The sequence below is a fragment of the Pithys albifrons genome, chromosome 15 (genome assembly GCF_047495875.1).
Source record: "Pithys albifrons albifrons isolate INPA30051 chromosome 15, PitAlb_v1, whole genome shotgun sequence".
Taxonomy (NCBI): domain Eukaryota; kingdom Metazoa; phylum Chordata; class Aves; order Passeriformes; family Thamnophilidae; genus Pithys; species Pithys albifrons.
This window is the reverse complement of record NC_092472.1, coordinates 19,502,477-19,520,908: the sequence shown is the minus strand read 5'-3', so window position 1 is coordinate 19,520,908 and position 18,432 is coordinate 19,502,477. Positions and strand designations below refer to the sequence as shown.

The 18,432-nt window shown below is 46.4% G+C and overlaps 1 protein-coding gene across 3 annotated transcripts in view; it reads left to right on the top strand.

The window, feature by feature from the left end:
- The first annotated feature begins 8,095 nt into the window (after positions 1-8,095).
- Positions 8,096-18,432, top strand: part of GABRB2 (gamma-aminobutyric acid type A receptor subunit beta2) — a 118,229-nt gene continuing 107,892 nt past the window's right edge. The window contains exons 1-4 of one of the 3 annotated variants that reach the window (XM_071570609.1): positions 8,096-8,565; positions 9,290-9,519; positions 9,645-9,736; positions 10,647-10,714. In XM_071570609.1, the coding sequence (XP_071426710.1) occupies positions 9,443-9,519; positions 9,645-9,736; positions 10,647-10,714 (237 nt within the window). In that variant the 5' untranslated portion in view covers positions 8,096-8,565; positions 9,290-9,442. The remainder of the gene's footprint in view (positions 8,566-9,289; positions 9,520-9,644; positions 9,737-10,646; positions 10,715-18,432) is intronic. The other 2 variants (XM_071570606.1, XM_071570607.1) reach the window with 2 other exon arrangements.

Sequence of the window (18,432 nt, the reverse complement as noted above, 5' to 3'; positions counted from 1 at the left end):
CTGCCTGCCAGGGCACACTGGCTGGATGCTGTGGAGCTCAGCTCCTGATGTTCTGGCACCTGGGCTAAAGGAGTGCCACAGGAACCCCTCTGAGGGTACAGGGGCAGAGATGTGTTTTGGAAAGGTACCAACTCACAGTCAATGCTGCTTCAGTCTTCTCAGTATCTCCACTGCTCACAGAGTTTTTGATAGCTGCATCTTTGGGGAATGCCTCAAAAGCTGCTTTCTTCTTCACTGCTCCACATGGGCTCCTCCTATTCACTGTCTAACGAGCTAAGTGGGAAAGATTGTCTCACTGGAAGATCTCAAGAGGTGCTGACATCCCATGTGCATTCTGCTGAGCTTCCAAACTTTGGCTTTTACTGCATTTTGTTCCTATGTTTGGCAATCAGATTGGAATTGTAGCCTCTCAGGCAGTCATTGTTTAGGATCTTGCTTTCTGCCATAATTTGAGTTCCATTCAGAAAAAGTGGCTTGAAGGCCTGCAGACTTTATTTTTCAGCCCCTTCAGTACCTGCTCTGTTCACTGCATTTCCCTTGATTTGGTGTTCAAGAGCTCCCAGGGCTCTGCCCTGACTGTCTAACAAGCTGCTGTCCAGGCTGCTCCCCATGCATTTTAAAATGTTTTCTGTTCTTTTGACTTCATTGTCTTTCAAACTGCTCTAGCCCACTCATTTGAAAAGAATCTGGCTTCCGATTTTCACTGTTGGAAACTACCACTTACTTTGATCTTAAAAAACATGTCAAAATTAATTATATTCAGGGTTTTTTTTCTTTACTAGGTCAATCACACTTATTTACAGGAATTATTTCAGAAAATTACTTAAGGCAAAGTCAAGAATAGCCTTTTCTCTTCTTTGCTTCAGAATGAGCTTACTCAAGATGCAATTGTTTATTACTTTCAAAATTGTCTTTCCAATTTCTGTTGTGATGTGACATACAGCTCATTTATATTTGGTAGGATAGTTGTCCTAGCAAACTTTGTTACAGATTGCTGTAATCTCTCCAAAGACCTGCAAACACTCAGCTGTGTGAGTGTTCTCCACCCTGGGCTGTGCTGTTGTGTCCTGTGGGCCCATCCACACTGGCACGTAAGACCCACATGTGCCACAGTGTTCACTTTTATGTTGTAATAACCTTACAAAGAGAAGAGGTCATTCTTGCAGAGTTACACATGGCAATAATGGCCAGATCTCCTGTGCATATGGCATGTTCTCCTGTGGGATATGGATTCATGCAGCAGCATCAGAAAAGTGATGGGTTCAGAAAAGAAAACAGTTGCAAATGGATGACAGCAACATCCATCAGCCTTGTCCTGGAGAGAGAACTCTTACCAGAGCCTCAAAACCAAGTTGTGACAGGGTCAGCTGTGTTTTTGCCTTAGTGTAGGATGCCAGACTAGGGACTGACCTTGGGAAGAAGCTGCTCAAACTCAAACCAGAAAAACTGCAAACTGGACTTAAGCTTCAGGGAACTAGAGAGGCAAGCCTTTAACTCCGGAGTTCTTGACATGGTCAAGTGCTGCTTGATGCCTCATGGTGATGCCAACTGTCTATATATCTATAAAGTGTACCTGGAGAAGTGCAAAGGTATTTGAAAGACAGGGTTTTTTTGGACTGAAACTCTGAGGAGTTCTGGACATGTGAGTAATTACTGTACAGAGTTAGGATTATCAAGCTTTGTTGTGGAAGTTGTGTAAAGCACAGCGAGCCAAGCAGCTGGGGGTAACTAAAATGAAGGGAAATATATAAATAAAGCAGCATCATTATTTTACTATGCAGAGATTTTTTTTTGTAATCATGTAGAATTTGTAGTGTTACTCCTGATTGACACTGGCATGAGATGTCTAAAGTGCCACGTTAAGGCAGAAGGCAGAGCAGTACTTTGGATCTGCTGAGTAACCACATCAAATATGGGTATTTCTCAGCTGCTTTTTTTACCTGGGAGAATAACTTTACAAAGTCCATGCCATGACTGGTGTTACCCAGAGCTGCTCCTCTGTTTCCAGTGACAGACTCTTGTTCTGACTGGTTAATTCACAGCTCTTCAAAGTGGCTCTGAAGACAATTTTATTGTCCTGTTTAAGATGTCACAAAACTGTCCATGTACAGAAAAGTGATCAGTGCTAATTGTCAAAGAGACCTTCTGTTGGCCTGTGGGGAATAGATACGGTCTGTCCCCAGGCATTGGGTGAAGGTCACACAAAACAAATTCAGAATGGCTTCAAACCCTCTCTGAGCTCTCTCTGCCACTGCTTGAGGACTGAAAATACCTGTACCAACTCTCTGAAGGGAAGTTCCAGCCAGGTGGGGGTTGGTCTCTTCTCCCAGGCACTCAGCAATAGGACAAGGGGGGCTCAAGCTCTGCCAGGGGAAATTGAAGTTGGAGATCAGAAAAAACTTGTTTGCAGAGAGAGTGCTCAGGGATTGGAATGGGCTGCCCAGAGAGGGGGTGGATTCCCCATCCCTGGAGGTTTTTAAGCTGAGCTTGGCCGTGGCACTGAGTGCCATGATCTGGTAAAGGGACTGGAGTTGGACCAAGGGTTGGACTTGATGATCTCGGAGGGCTTTTCCAACCCAATTGATTCTATGATTCTGTGATATCCTCTATTTTTAAAGCTGTAGCTGCAAAAAATCTAAGAGCCTGAGGATGTTTTATTTCCATCATTAGATAAAAATTACAAAGTATTTCTCTTTAATTTCCCTGGAGATATGGTAGAGACCAGATTGGTAAGAAGTTGTTGAATAATCATGACTCTTGGGCCTCTTCCAGTTTTCTAGCATTTGATTCTTTGTATGATGGGCCTTGGTGTTGCTGTTCCTGAGCTGAATGTGGATTTTGTGATTTTAGCAGGAACAGGGTGTTTGGGCAGTGTGTGCTTCATGTGCCTCATCTGTGAGCCTGGCATGGCAGTGCTGTGGAAACTGCTCTGCAGGGATGAGGTCTCTTCCTGACTGTGGCTGGATGAAAGGTAACTACCCACAGGGACACTGGAGGATTTCACAGAGATCCTTGGATGCAACGTGGTAAATACTGATGGTGTCACTAGATTTTGTTCTGTATATACCTTCTTGAGAGGAGCTATTGCACAGCTCCCTTTGTTGTTGGTTTGAGTGGTTTGTTTTTTTCCTGTCCTGGCATTCTGAATTTTTCCAGGATTATCATCATTTCCTCTGGGACTCAGGTGCAACACCTGTGACTGTGCTCCATGCTGAGCTAATTTTATTGTCCAGTTTCAAACGTTGCTTTTGTGGTTCATTCACTCCTCTGATGTCACCTGTTTTGTGCTCCCTTGGATGTGTTTCGATGCATTCATGCCCATAAAGAGTCAGGTGCTGCCTCTCTGCCAGCGCTGCCCATGCCCAGGGGCAGCTGTTCCTGCAGGGCTGGACAGTGCCTGTGCCCCCTCGCCCAGCCCTCCCTCATGCCCACGCTGCTCCCCTGGGGAGCAGGGCTGGTCCCGTGCAGGGGATTGCAGCTCTGGGAAACGCTCCCAACTCAGGAAAGGCTCCATTCACACCTGGGAACTGCTGCTGAACAGGAGCATCTGTCAGTGAAGTGTTACCTTCCAGCAGCTGTAAATAGAGGCAGATCACATGGAAAACAAATATCCATTTCCTTAAATATTTGGGCTGTAGGCCAAAGGTTAGAAAGGATCAGGCAGGGCCAAAATGTGCTACAAAACATGTCTTTATGCTTCCTGCAGCCCTGGGGGACATACCCACACCCTCCCCACGAGGATTAGCTGAGGATTTAGGACAGCAAGGAAAGAACAGGAATATTGACACAAGCACATTTGGGATAGGCACAGAAGAGGGTGAAAGACAGTGAAGAGCATTGTGTTTCCTCTGTTCTCCAAGAAGGCTTGAAGGAACAGCCCTGCACATCTGAAGAAAGCAGTTCCATCTCCCTCTAGAACACCAACAAAAGGATGATGGGAATCAGTTTTACAGTCAGATACAACTTGTGTACTGCAGCCCTAACTGAAAACCTCTGCCTGAAAAGCACTTCAGTATTGCTTATATCCATTCTTAAATTCTTCTTAAATTCATTCTATTGAATTGTCTCCTGTTCTCCCTTCATCTGTTTAAGGTGGTGGTAATGAGGAGGAGGAGTTTTCTGAAGAAGGGAAGTCCTTCTAGCCACAGAAAAATCCAGCTAAAACTATGTAGATTTCCATTTGAATCTTAAAACCTGCATACACATAACTGTACCAGACCCGAGACTGATGTTTGAAGCTAAATGGCTTTAAAAAGAAAACAATTTGTTTTCCTCTGAAGTTTCAACCTCGCAGTTTTAGAACCCTCAGCTATTTTTACAGCCGTATTTTGGAATGTATTATACAATATAAAAAATTTAGGAATCCAACTCTCTGTGCAAGAGAGCTTAGAAAGGAAGACCAAATCCTGCAATCAATTGATGCAGACAAATGCCACTCCATTAATTTAATAACAGGTTTCTGCAATCTGCTTTCAGAGCTGCATCTTATACAAACAGCATGGAAGAGATTTAGACAGAGACTGACATAATCTTGGAGTACATTTTTTGCTGTCTTTTAAGTGTTTACTGTCCTTACCCTCTGCAATCACTCCTGGTGCTCTGTCCTGCCCTGCCTTCCCATCACAGGCTGTGTATACTGCAGATATTTCCCAGCTAAGTGCCAACATAGCTAAAATTGAGGAATTAAAAAATTGCTGTCTATATGGCTCTTCAACTAATTTATTCCACCACTTTGAAGGAAATAGGGCCTTTTTTGGTGCTTTCCTGAATTGATAAGAGGACTGTAGATCTCAATCCATCACAATTCCAGGTGCCAGACACTTTGTGCTTTGCTCTGGTCCCCACTGAGCTGCTGACAATTGTCTGCAATCAGAGCACTTGGGGATGTCTCACACAGCCTTTGACTTACTTTTTTTTTAATCTGTAATTCAATTTCACATTAAGAAATTTTCTTCAATATACATCTAAGATCTGCTGATCTCAAACTACACAAAAGATTTTTGTTAAAAGATACAGCAGGTCTTTGACTCATGAAGTGCAGCCTGGGTCATGAGCTGGGCTAAGTTCTCACCTCTGGAGCTGAGTGAGTTACAGAAATATGAGCTCCAGCAAAGCAAATCCTACATAATTATGCAAACAAGTAAGTGATTATTATTTGCCCTTCCCATTTGCTCTTCTCTTACAATTAGTGAAGGTCATGCTTGTATCAAGTGGTACTTGATTCCTAAGCAAGGAATAAGACTCAGTTTCTTTACAATGGCTCATGTTTTTTCACATTTTTGAAGGGCCATGAAGACCTATAATGACAGGTGAAACAAGATAAAGCATATTGAAATCTTGTTCAGGAAATTTCTACAAGAGTTGACTATATTTTGTTTTCTTTACATGAATTTATGGCTTTACAGGAGTTGGAAATTGAAATCAGGTATCAAAATAATTAATTATTGACATGCTTTGTAAATTAGAGAATGAAATCTTATTTGATACCTAGAAACAACTTTCACCTGAGTGTTTCTGATACTACTGCATCTCATCCAAATGCCCCAAACCTCTGGAAGCCTCACTTTCATAGAACTGTATTCATGACACCTGTTCATATGCAGTGGAAAGAATTTTTTTAAGTGGGATTTTGCACTTGTTAGTCACATGACTTGTGATAAAGGGTTACTGTTCTTGGGCTGCTCTCAATCAGCACCTCTTCTGGCTCTACTGCCTTGAGTGATTGGATCACTTGAGAACCTCTCTTGAGATTCTTACTCCATCTGAAAGCTTAGTTCCATAATCTATATATTTACAACAAGCCATTTGGAAAACCTTTAGAGTTCTTAGAAGACCCTGCTACAGTCAAGGGCTGAGCAGCCAAGGATGCTGTTACTTTGCAGCCCATTTCTTGCACAATGTCTCACCCTGCCCACCATCCATTCCCACAGAGTATTTCACTTTGGGGGGCTGTTGTTTTGCACTCCTCAATCTTGAAGGCTGAGAATCAAAATAATCTACAATTGGCATTTCATATATGACCATCTTTGCTGGCTCCTCTGGGAGATTACAGTACTTGTAGTCTAATTGAGATATTTTTAGAGCTACAAGTACCATCCCCAGCTGGGAACCAGGTTATTTGCCCATTATAAGACACCCAAAATTGTAGCAATCCTTAAACATGTCACATGAACGGTTCTGCATCTTGCCAATACTGATGTTCACACCAGTTATTTCCTCTACTTTTCAATCAAACACACAGACACAAGTGAGAAAAAGAGGGGAATGATTTCCTTGACAAGTTGCTTAAAATAAATGGGAGATTTTGAAGGTGATAAGAAATTATAAATGGCAGAGACAGACCAGAACCCTGTGGTCAGAGAAAAACTGGTAATGTCCCAAGTGCATAGCAAAGCACAAAAACCTTTGCAAAAGGGAAAATATTGTATGACTTTCTCAATATCTAATGATGATACCCTGTGCCATAGGCTTGTCTGGGCACACAGAGCTTGGAATGGTGCTAAGGCAGCGTTGCTGCTGGAGACCCATTTACACAGGGGCACTTCTCCAGCCATGGTGAGTTATACAGTGGTGCTCTGGGCACAGACTGAGCAGGTTCCACGGGGCACAGTGGTGCTCTGGGCTAGAACAGGTGCTCGTGGAGTATTAGTGCCTGTACCAGAGCAGGGAACAAATGCTGGATAGTCTGGCATATTTTGGATTCTCTGTGTACTACTTTAACATTCTGATGGAAGGGTGGTACTTTTCTGCCCCGATTTTAAGCTGACATGTAAATCAGAGATTCCTGTCAGCGCAGTGCTGAATAATGCCCAGCCTTCAGCATCAGGTTCGTGTTGGGATCCGGGTGCTGTTTCAGTGGTGTGACATTTCTGTGGTGTAATGGCCATTGGCAGCAGAGGCGCAGGACCAGCTCGGGAATCGGGAGTGTCCCAGGTAGCCCCAAGCTGGCACTTGCAGGTGCGTTTCACAGTGCAGGATTCGAGTGTTTTATCTCGAGACTTCCTGCTCTTCCCATGTGATTGCAGAACAAAGGAGTGTCCGTTACCCGTGTGAGGTGCGATGGTTCCGTGCGCGGCGCATCCCCACGGGCTGTGCCAGGAGGGCTCGAGAGGGCAGAGCGGGAGCAGAGCCGGCGCTGGGGCTGCCCTGGGGCCGCGGGCACAGATGGCTTCGATGCTTCTGAAGGGTTTGCTTTCCGTCTCTGGAACACACAAACGAGCCGCATTTATCGCACGCGGACGCGCTTGGCGCTCTCGCCACTATGTGTAATGCCAGGGACGGGAGCGGGAGGTGAAAGGTGTCCTGAGGGATCGCCCCGGAGATCCCGAGCTGGGCCGAGCTGGGCCGGGCACGGCGGGGCTGTGGGGGCCGTGCCCGATGGCTGCCCTGTGGGGCCCAGGGCTGTGCCCGCTGTGGGGCCCGGGGCCGTGCCCGCTGTGAGGGCTGTGCTCGCTGTGGGGGCCGTGCCCGCTGTGAGGGCTGTGCTCGCTGTGGGGGCCGTGCCCGCTGTGGGGGCTGTGCCCGCTGTGGGGCCCGGGGCCGTGCCCGCTGTGGGGGCTGTGCCCGCTGTGGGGCCCAGGGCTGTGCCCGCTGTGGGGCCCGGGGCCGTGCCCGCTGTGAGGGCTGTGCTCGCTGTGGGGGCCGTGCCCGCTGTGGGGGCTGTGCTCGCTGTGTGGCGCGGGGCCGTGCCCGCTGTGGGGGCTGTGCTCGCTGTGTGGCCCGGGGCCGTGCCCGCTGTGGGGCCATGCCATGCCAGGCCGGGTTGCTGCGGAGCCGCCCCAGCCCCGCTGCCCTGCCCGCTGTGCCCTGCCCCCTGTGCACCGCCCTCACCGCTGTCCCTCCCCATCTACCGCCCTTTCTTCTTTTATTTTCATTTTTTCCCGCTCTTCCACCTTTCTGCAGCGACTTACACAAGTCTTTGATAATTGCCACCTCAAGTGCTCCCCGTGCCGTCCCCGCGCAGCCGACCTGGCCCAGCCCAGTCCCAGCCCAGCTCAGCCCAGTCCATCCCAGCCCAGCCCTAGTCCCAGCCCAGCCCTAGTCCCAGCCCAGCCCGGTCCAGCCCAGTCCCAGTCCTTCCCTGCCCGGCCCAGTACCAGCCCAGCCCATCCCCAGCCCAACCCAGCCCGGTCCAGCCCAGTCCCAGTCCGGCCCAGCCTGGGCCAGCCCAGTCCAGCCCAGCCCACCTCCAGCCCATCCCAGCCCGGCCCGGCCCGGCTCGGCTCGGCCCGGCTCGGCTCGGCTTGGCTCGGGGAGAGGCGCAGACCCGCGGGCCGGGCGCGGGGAGCAGAAACAGGAGGAGCAGGAGCAGGAGGAGGAGGTGGTGATGTGAAAGGAGCGACGAGCACAAAGCACATTTGAGAGGAATCATTTAGCTCCGGTGTTTGTTGTTTTCGGGAGTCTGTTTTTCCCTTCTCTTTCTCCTTTCTATCGTTTTTCCTGCTCAGGATTTAAATGCCACTCAGAGCATCCCCAGATCAGCTTGCGGCTCGTCTCCTGCTTCTTCCGAGGCATTGACTGCATCGCTCTCTGCATGCGAAGGGCTCGGGTGTGCCACCCGCTAAGGTAAGGGGCTTGTGCAGCCGTGCCGGGGCTGGATGGTTAGTGCCAGCCTCTCGGGCGGTGTTGGGCTCCCTTCGGCCCCCAGCCCCGTGCCAGGCTCCGCGGCACCCGGAGAGCTCGCACCGCCGGGTGCGGTGCCGGTCGGGGAAAGGCAGCGGGGCCGGGGGGGCTCCGCGCCCGCCCCTCACACCGCCCGTGCCCGCGGGGAGCACCGCGACCCCCGAGCCCCCGCGCCTCTGCTGCTGGAACAGCGCCTGGCATCGCAGGAAGGGCAGAAACAGCCTAATCCTCTCCTACAAGAAACTGTTCGTCATCATTTTTTTCTCCGTGAGAAATCCTGGAGGCGCCCATCTCCCCTCCTCCCCGCCCGCCCCCGCTGCCAGCGCGGCTCCTTTGCCCCCTCCTCTCCTCTCCTCTCCTCGCCTCGGGCGGGTCTTGCCAGGGACCGGAAAGTTGCGCTGCCCCATCTGCCCCATCCGCACGCTGTGCGTTCCCCTTTGAACCCGTTCTCCCCCTGCCTGATCCGCGGCCGTCCGGCCCCCCCACCGCCTTAAACTGGGTTGCGAAGGCGCCGTGCCCTGAACTCCTCAAACTTCTCTTCTGGCTGTGATTTATATTCTATACCAACAGAAGGGACAAGAGAAATATACTGATCCTCCTGTGGATGACTTTTTTTTTAAATAATGCATTTCCTTCTTCCCCTTTAATTTTTTTTTTTTTTGGCAAGGAAATTTGCTCCATCTCCAGCAGCAACCACTGCTCCTTTTGATGTTGTGGTACGCCGTGCGCATGCGCCTCACATTAGAATTACTGCACTGGCCAGAATAAGTTGGATCTCTTCTCTTCACTGAAACCCTAAATCATATCAAAAGCGAAAGGGATGCTGAGAGTCCGGAAAAAGGGGTACTTTGGGATTTGGTCATTCCCTTTAATAATAGCCGTGGTGTGTGCACAGAGGTAAGTGATGAAGGTATCTCTTTTCCTTTACTTTGAATTGCAGTGCATGCTTCTGCTGAGAGGAATGTACAGCTGGGGGCTGAGAAATCAGAAATAATATCGTATTATTCTTTTTTCTTCTTTAGTGTCAATGACCCTAGTAATATGTCACTGGTAAAAGAGACCGTGGATAGACTGCTGAAGGGCTATGATATTCGCTTGAGGCCAGATTTTGGAGGTAATTTGACCGCTTTTGAATAAGCGAGGATGCATATCCGGGCTGTGCACCTTTGGTGTGGGGGGGATTTCAGACGTGTTGGGGGTGCTGTTGCTTTGGGGTGTGTGTGTTGCCGTTTTCTCAAGCTGATCCAAAGTTAAGCTCGTTGTTTCTCAATTTTCTTAGCACAGGATGTGCTCTTAATGCCATCACTTCAATCACTTGCATATTCGTAATCGGTCGCTCATTTTGTGTGTGCTGACACTTTATTAACCCGTAATTAAACCCTTGTTTAACTGGTTTTATCGAGATGCAAATCTCTCTTAAGTTTACCCAACGTTTGTTCCTTTTAGTACAATGTGCCTGTGATCAGTTCCTATTTTTGAGTACAAGATGTGCTGTTAACTGATACAAAAATGTAATTTAACCCCTGCGTGCTCCCACTTCGAGCTAGTTTGTTTATTCCGGACGTGTTCGCTGCGGGTGGCCCCTTGTCCCCCGTCCCTCATCCCCATGCCCATCCCGGGCTCGGTGGCCGCTGTGCCCGGGTGCGGGGCGGGGGCAGCGCGGCGGGGTCGGTGCCGGTGCCGGCGCCGGCACGTGTGCGCTGTTACATAAAGCACGGGCAGGCTCCGGGCCCGGGGGCGAGGGGAGCTGGGCTCGGGGGGCCTGGGGGTTGAGCAGGGCAGCCTCGGGGGGCCTGGGTGGCGAGCCGGGCAGGGCTCGGGGGCCCTGGGGGATGAACCGGGCAGGGCTCAGGGAGTGAGCCGGGCAGGGCTGGAGGGACTGGGGAGCGCTTTGTGCCTTCCTCTGCCTTTCTGGTTATGCTTTCACGCCGGTGCTGTGCGCGCCGTGTCTGTGCCCAGTAACTCCGGTAAGGACGAGTTAAGTTCTCAGAGCTCACATTGCGGACCATCCTGTCGGTTTGCAGGTCCGCCGGTGGCTGTGGGCATGAACATAGACATCGCCAGTATAGACATGGTCTCGGAAGTCAATATGGTGAGTATCTCGGGTTTGGGGGTGGCTTCGCTGCCCCCGCCCCTGCAGGGCGGAGCGCGCCCGGCGCGGCCTCGTGCCCGCGGCGCCGCCTGCGGGGGTCGTCGGGGGGTCCGGCGGGAACGGGGCGGGGATCCTGCGGGCGGCAGGATTTGATGCGGGGCGGTGTTCCCCCGCTGCGAGGCGGTGGATCGGCAGAGGCGGCTCCGGGGCCGTGGGAGATGCGGGTGATGCTGCGGGGCGGCACAGGCGGCTCCGGGGCGGTGGGCGATGCGCGATGCGGGCCGTGGATCGGCAGGGGCGGCTGCGGGGCCCCTGCCCTGCCCTCCCTCCCGCGCCGCCTTCCCGCGAGCAATGGCGCCCCCTGCCGGGCGCGCGCGCGCACCGCACCCCGGGCCGGGCCGGGTCAGCAGCGCCTCAACCTGAACCTGAACCTGAACCCAACCGGGTTTAACCCGCGCTGCGCTTTAACCCGGCTCAGCCCGGTCTGTCCTTCAGGGGCCGGTTTTGTTTGTGCCATAGTAAAAATAAAGGGCCGTTTTGTCTAAGCAGTGCACTTCCTATTAAAACCAAACAAAGGGGCTTTTACTTCTGCACATGTTCTAAATGTACCGGTTTGTTCTGAAGCCTGACATTACTTTGGGTGGCGATGACCGAGTCAATGATTTTACAAGTTTAGTTTTTCCAAGATGTTGGCTTTTCTTTTCTGAATCCTTGGAACTGACTGTGCTGAGATACTGAGCTTGTTCAGAACAAGATAAGTGACACTTTCTGTGTTTCGCTGTCATCACCTGGGACACTAATGAGGTGTGAAGGAAATTGGAGAACTCTAGAAGTTGTTCTTGGCTTAGGTGAAACTTTTCTCACACTGATTTTTCGTATTTAGAAATGTTTGGGGTCAAGTTTTGACGTTTTTATTGTAATTTGCATCCTACTTAGTGAAGGATGCATAATTTGGCCTAATATTCATCATATACAGGAAGGCAACGTGAAGACACTGAAACATGGTTAGCAGCACGTGATACAAAATAAATGCCTTTGTCATGTGTTGGTGAATGGGAGATTGCTGTTTGAAGCAAACTTTTCACTACTTTTTAAGAGGTTTAAAGGAAACATCTTTCTAAATGCAAATGTGATTTTAGGGAAACTACTGTAGCTCTAATGTGTTTGAAAATAATATTTAGAGAGTTATCAGTTGCTTTAATATAATTCTACTCCTGAATTATTTAATTGCTCAGTGTCATGTTTGAGTTCTCAGCCATGTTGCAGTGCATGAATTGGCAAACGTTTGCTCTCAGACTGGATGCCTTGTGTGATGTACAGGAGCTTTTTCATCATGTGAAATATGGCCCTTGGCCTGGCTTGAGGGTGACATTACAGGTGGTTTTCCTGTGAGACAGAGGGATGCTGGTGGCAGGGCTTGGTGCTGCTCATCCTCAGGATACCAGGAACATGCAGTAATTTCACCCTGTGCAACTCGGGAGATATTTCTAAGTGGCTAAAAGGGGCTTCCAAACTTTGTCTCACTAAACTTGTAATCTAGTATTCCACCTTTGTGAGCTTTACATGCAGAGGAGGAATATTGCATTGTATTTTACACCTCTTGCTTTTCATTAAAAGAACTATGGGTGGGAGAAATAGGGTTGTACAGAGCTGTGTCTTGGACAGCCAGGGGAGTGAGGGAGTGATGAGGGTGCACTTGGCAGAACTGGGAGCTGCTGGCCAGTGTATTAATCTCACATCCCTTCAGCACTGGAAGGTTCTCATGAAAAGATTGTAAAGGTACTTGTGAATTTTTTCTGTGTTTCTTTCGATGATTTCTAGAAATGTGGTCTCCAGTTAAAGGTGGTAGCACATCAGAATACTGTGATCTGACACTTACAGACTAACTATAAAACCAAGAGTTATTTTTAGTATTCTGTAGTCAGTTTATTGTGTTTCTATAATGAAATGTTTGACCTTTCTGCAAAGTCTTTTCAGACCATCTGCAGAACTCGGGGGAGTGTGAGGGGGAAACGTATAGACAATTTTGTCCTACTAATTTGCCTAAAGCATTTAAGCTTTGAGCTTATTTTACTCTGAGAAGCCACCTATTTCTTAAAACCAGGCAATCATGTTACATAATTGTTTTTTTCACTTTACACTTTCCGATGAGATTCCAAACCCAGATTATGTTCTAAATCTACCTAATTGTCAGATGTAACATGTAACACCTGATTTCACAATGGTCTGTACAACACAACAAGTACTAATGTACCCTGATAGACCTGACATGACTGAGAGAGGCCCCCAAGCAAGCAACAGAATGTTTGGTGTACAAGGCCTTGCCTTTTTCCTTGCAAAGCCTCCAGATTTTGGAGCAGAAACCAGGAGGAGTACATGGAATGCTGTCTGATGCAAAGCCTTCTGAGATAACAAGATACACAAAAAGCATCTTTTGGATTTATGAACCTTTTTTTCAGAGCATGGACTTGTAGCACTGTTTGTAGTCACAGCAACCACTACTGACTTTACATAAAGGCAGATTGCTGCCTGGAGTCGTGTACTAACATTAGTGGGATCAAACTTCTGCCTTGGGAGGAAGGCTAAAGAATCATAGTTAATTTTAATGTTAACTTACTTTAAAATTACATTTCTTTTTCAGTCTTGATCTATTCTATCTTCCATACATATTTGTGCCACTATGCAGGCTGAAGGTTTGTCTCCAGTGTCTTGAAGTAAATCATAAAATCTTCACTTTGTTGAATAGGAGGATTTAGAGTTCCTGTTATAGTAAGTAAATGTGTATTAAGGATGTTCAAGAATATTATTGTTGATTTTGAATTCTTAAAGAGGTGATAAATATTCTGCCTCCTTAAAACTCTCAGAGTGTATCAGGCTTTACAGGTGCTTACAAATATTTCTTGTGTGCAACAGAGCTGAAACCATCAACTGTTTACCTTTTGCAGTCAGGAACTTGATCTAACTTATGTCTTAGTTTACAGAAATGGTTTCTAAGTGCTGGTACTCGTGAACGTGGTGGGTTCCAGCCCTGGGGACTGCCCAGGACGCACATAAGAAAAGTGAGAACTTCAGGAGTATGTGGTTGTTGACAAGTGTCATGGCTACTTGGACTAATTTCTTGGTATTTTGCAAAGAAAATCTGTAACCGGGGGAGACGAGTTTTTGGACGTGAGGGAGACTCCACAGGAGTCAGCAGCAACAGGCCCCTTTATTCATCCACACACTCTTGTATACACCTTCAAGACTGTAACTCTCCACAGCTGATGCCACTTTGGCACTGATTATTGGCTAATAATGCTGTTTACATTACAAAGCCTCCCATAACTGGCTGACCATGCACATCTGCTGAGAAGGTCAGCTGTTTCTGATTTCATTAATTAGTTCTTAAGGCTACATTACACTAATTTACATAGGCAGTTCAGCACATGGCTTGCTTTTTAGGTGAAATACCATACGAAATTCCAACAAAAATCTACATCAGGTAATGATTTTATGCAGTACAGTAATGACTGTGGTACCCCTATGGACCAGGCCCTGCAGTATTGTTGTGTCTCCTTTATCCCAGTTATGCTACAGATTCTCTGAAGGTTTCTCTTATTCATGTAACAGTGGAGAACGAAGATGGAGAGGTGTGAAGGCTACTAAAATGGTTTTCCTGGGCTAGTGAATTTGATGTTCTATTAGATCAGCTGTATTGCCCCGAGCTTAACTCAGTATTCTCGATAGTCTCCAGGTGGTTTTTTCTCTACTTCAATTTTCTTCTGAGCTTCTTTACCCCTAACACTAAAAATTCATTGTCAAAATAGTATCTTCAGACAGTAATTGTGCAATAGTATCTCTGGGTTTTTTAAATTTATTTTGATAAGCTATGGTAGCTGGGATGGCACATTTCCACATTTTCATCTCAGTTAACTTTTGGAGTAAACCCTTATGGTGCAGCAGCAAAGACTGTTCTCCATTCTAACTTTCCCCCTTTCATCCCAACAGTTCCCTTGTAAATTGTTTTTAAAAATTGGTACAGGGTCATTAAGAGGTACAGATACAAATTTCCTTCCCCAGACACCCCTGAAGATTCTGTATAACGTGTGCATTTGATCTGTCTAGATAAGACATGAGGATTTCCATGGATAACTTTGGTCATGTTGTGGTTTTCAATGCCTTGGTTTATTCCCTATTAAATAGGTCAACATTTCGGGTTTTTTGTGTTCTTTTTTTGTGTTCTCCCCCCCCCAGTCTGTAGCTATTCTGGGATTCTGGTACAGGATGTCTTTAAAAGACAGAGAAATATTTTGCAGCTATAGCTTTTACTCAGGAAATACACACTTTTTTGAGGTAATGGATTGTGTCCTGGGGGTCACTGGGGTCTGCAGAGAGGAATCTGAACTGTTTATTTAATTCCAGGTATTTGCTTCTTGTCCAGCTTTGGCACATGGCTCGGTGTGTGTGTGGAGTCAGGACACGATGGATGGGTTTGTCTTTCTCAGTGGAGCCATTAGTGTTGATTGAGTGCATAATCCTTCCATCAAGTGGGAGCTGGAGACACAAAGGAGCTGTTACCATCTATCAGGGAAAGGTTTACTACTTAGTGTATGCCAAGTTTTACACAGCAGAGCCCAGTAGCTTCAAAGCTTGAAACAGAAAAGCTTTTTTATGTTATATTTCACTTCTATATTTGAGATATGCCAAAGTTGCCCAAAATAGTAAGTCTAATACGGGTAGATCAGAATATTCTCAGTCTAAGAACGTACAGGCATGACTGTAATTTGCTGGTAGACCTCTGACTTTGAGTTGCTCTTGATAATGGAGACCCATTGCTGGTTTTCTTAGAATCTCTTATATTTTCTTGAGGTATTTTTAGAAGGGGACATTAACAAAGCTCAAGATTTAGATTATGAAATAAGTTTAGGTTACAAAACCAGCAGGAGCTGTGTGGCTGCCTCTCAAATGGCAGCAATTATCTTTGTGTGTTAAAGGGGTGTAGAGATGGCTTGTGATATAAAAAGAAAGGGGGGTTAAGTGGTGAGGAAATACAGTGGACCTGTTCCAAACCCAAAACCTCCAGGGAAAGTCCTGGTAGAGACAAATGAAGAGAAAGGAATTTGTAGAACAGGAGAAGTGTTCTGTATACACTGGTGCAGAAAGAGGTGAGGGAAATGGTTTCTGCCAGCAGGATCTTTTGTTGGTCCATTCTAGTTGTATGTGCTGCTGCACGTGATCTGCAGGGAGAATAAGAGAACAGACTGACCATGCATTGAGAATGAAATGAGAAGGTGCTGCTTCCCTAATCCTGGGTAGTTCCTGCTGCTGGAGATGGTTGGGTTTATATTCTCTCTGTGTCACAAATGCATGTGCTGCTTCACACAAAATTGCATTTCTCAGCACAGTTTGAATTTGGCTCTTGCCAAATTATTGTGCTCGCACCCTACTGACTCATCCTGAAGTGTCTGCAGAGACTTCTGTGAGTGCAGAGCAGGTGATGGATGTCTTGGAAGTGAACTTCTTCTTATTAGAAGCCCTCTTGTACCTTTTCCTTCAGCTGCTGTCTGGGATAACATGGCAAGACCTTTCTTTTTGAATTGGGGTACTTTACATTAGTTTGGATTTCCATTTCTTGTTACTGTGTCTCTAATTAAGGAGTTTTCCTTTCTTAGCTTAAAAGAATGTAAAACAAATTAAGAGCTCCTGTGTTCAAGTAAAATATTCTAGAGGAGAAAACTGAGTCTTCCTATTGGTACTCTACATATGGATTGAAGTTTTCACACCTTGGTCAAGTATGACATGACTTACCCAGAACATACACGCAGGAATACAGTAAGTTTGTAACTAAGATAGTTCAGAAGTAATAAATTATTATGTGTATATATATAATGTCTATCTATGTTACACATATCTAGAAGAATCACCTAATCCTTTTTTTCTTTAAGGTCAGTATAAATGGTTTGTTAATTGGATTTCACTTTCAGTGTGCTACAGCAAGACTTTAATCAGCAGAAAATTATCTTGTTTGGTTGTTGGTGGTGATTTTTCAAAGTCATTACTGGATTCAGCAGACCAGGAGATGGTTGGTAGTAATTTAAAGAGGTTTCCTTGGAGATGATTTGTACAATTGAATGAATAATTATTGCTTTTTTTTTTTTCTGAAAGCCTTGTTCTATAAATATTGAAGTATTTTGGCTCTTGCCATAGAAGAAAAGAAATTTATCTTCAGGGCATTTTCTGGGCAGTGTCTTGGTGCTAATGCCTGGGAATGAACATGAAAGTGTACTTTGTTGGCTCCTGCTAAAGGCTGCTTTATTTCATAACTCCTCTATTCAAAATCACATAAAATCTTTATAGATGAGCCGTGTTAGTGGAATAAAAGATTTTATGTTGTGCTCTACAAACTTGTTACAAGTTTAAACGTTTCCAATGGTTGTATTTGTGCTCCTTGGTGACTCTGGAGTCTGCCAGTGCATCATGGCTAAATCCTTATTATTCCTCCCTCCCTTTTTTATCCTCATGCATCCTGCAGCTCTCTGTCAGGTTTATAGCAGAACCTTTGGTATTCAATCATGTTGAAGTACCACCATGTAGAGTAATAATTCTTCTTTTTCTAGAAGTAATCCAGACTCCTGGTAGGCTTTTAGTGGTTAATGCAGTAGTTCTCTGCCAGTGCTCGTATGAATTAGGGAAGCAAGAGTCAGTCCCTTCATTTCAGAGGAGGGTGCTTGCCCATGAGGTAATGTTTTTATGCCTCTTTGAAGCAATGAAAGAAAGCATCTTGCTTGTCTTTAGAGTTAACTTTGGAGACAGTCAAATATCTGGAGTTATTGACTCCTGTGAGGGGATGCAATCTGTAATTTAAAAATACATTGCACGTTCATAATTACATATCAACTGTAGGCACTGATAAAACTTGTGGGTTGGCAAAAAAACCCCAGACAGAATCAGCCTTTGAGCTTCCTTGCAGTGACTCCAACTCAGCTTCTCCAGGGCTTCCCCCCTGCTCCTGTTCCCTGGCTGTGGTGGCACAGCCAGTGATGGCAGTGGTGGCACCGTGGACACAGTGCCAGGCAGTGCTGCCTGTCTGAAGGAGCAGAGGTTTTCCCTACAAAGATCTTGGTGTGCAAATTTTCTGACTTATTATTTTCAAACTAGTAACCAATTAGTCATCCCAGTTGGGTCCAGGAGTTAGACCCTCCCAGACTTGGAATCACACCAACTGTCATGACATTTTTGTAGGAGTTTTGCAAATAAGGGTGTAATTAATTCCCAATAAAAACTAAAATTTCTGTTTTAAATCAGAAGACATTTAATATCCAGGAGGCTGACATGTATGCAAGGGAATATAGAATTTGTAGATCATGTTTAATGTAGCTTATGATAGGCCAGATAAAGCATTTAGAACGTGAGCTCTTCCCCTCTCCCCAGACTTGAAAAACAGGGAGACTTTTCTGTTTCTGTCTATCTTGAGCTTCTTTCTGCATATCTCCATCAAAGCTAAAGCCTGTTAATTTTTATTCTGTAAACACTGACAGAGGGATTCGTTTGTTAGTTTTCAAGTAATAAGAATTTAACTATGTGGGGAAAAAAGCAACCCTTCTGGGATGCATTTTGCATTTCAAGTGTGTGCTGTTGTAGTAGATACGGCACTTTTGAGTATTTCCACTGATTTTTCTGTAGACAAACCACTGATTCCTTGTGATTGTGCCAGAAGACAAACTCAGCTTTATAAATTT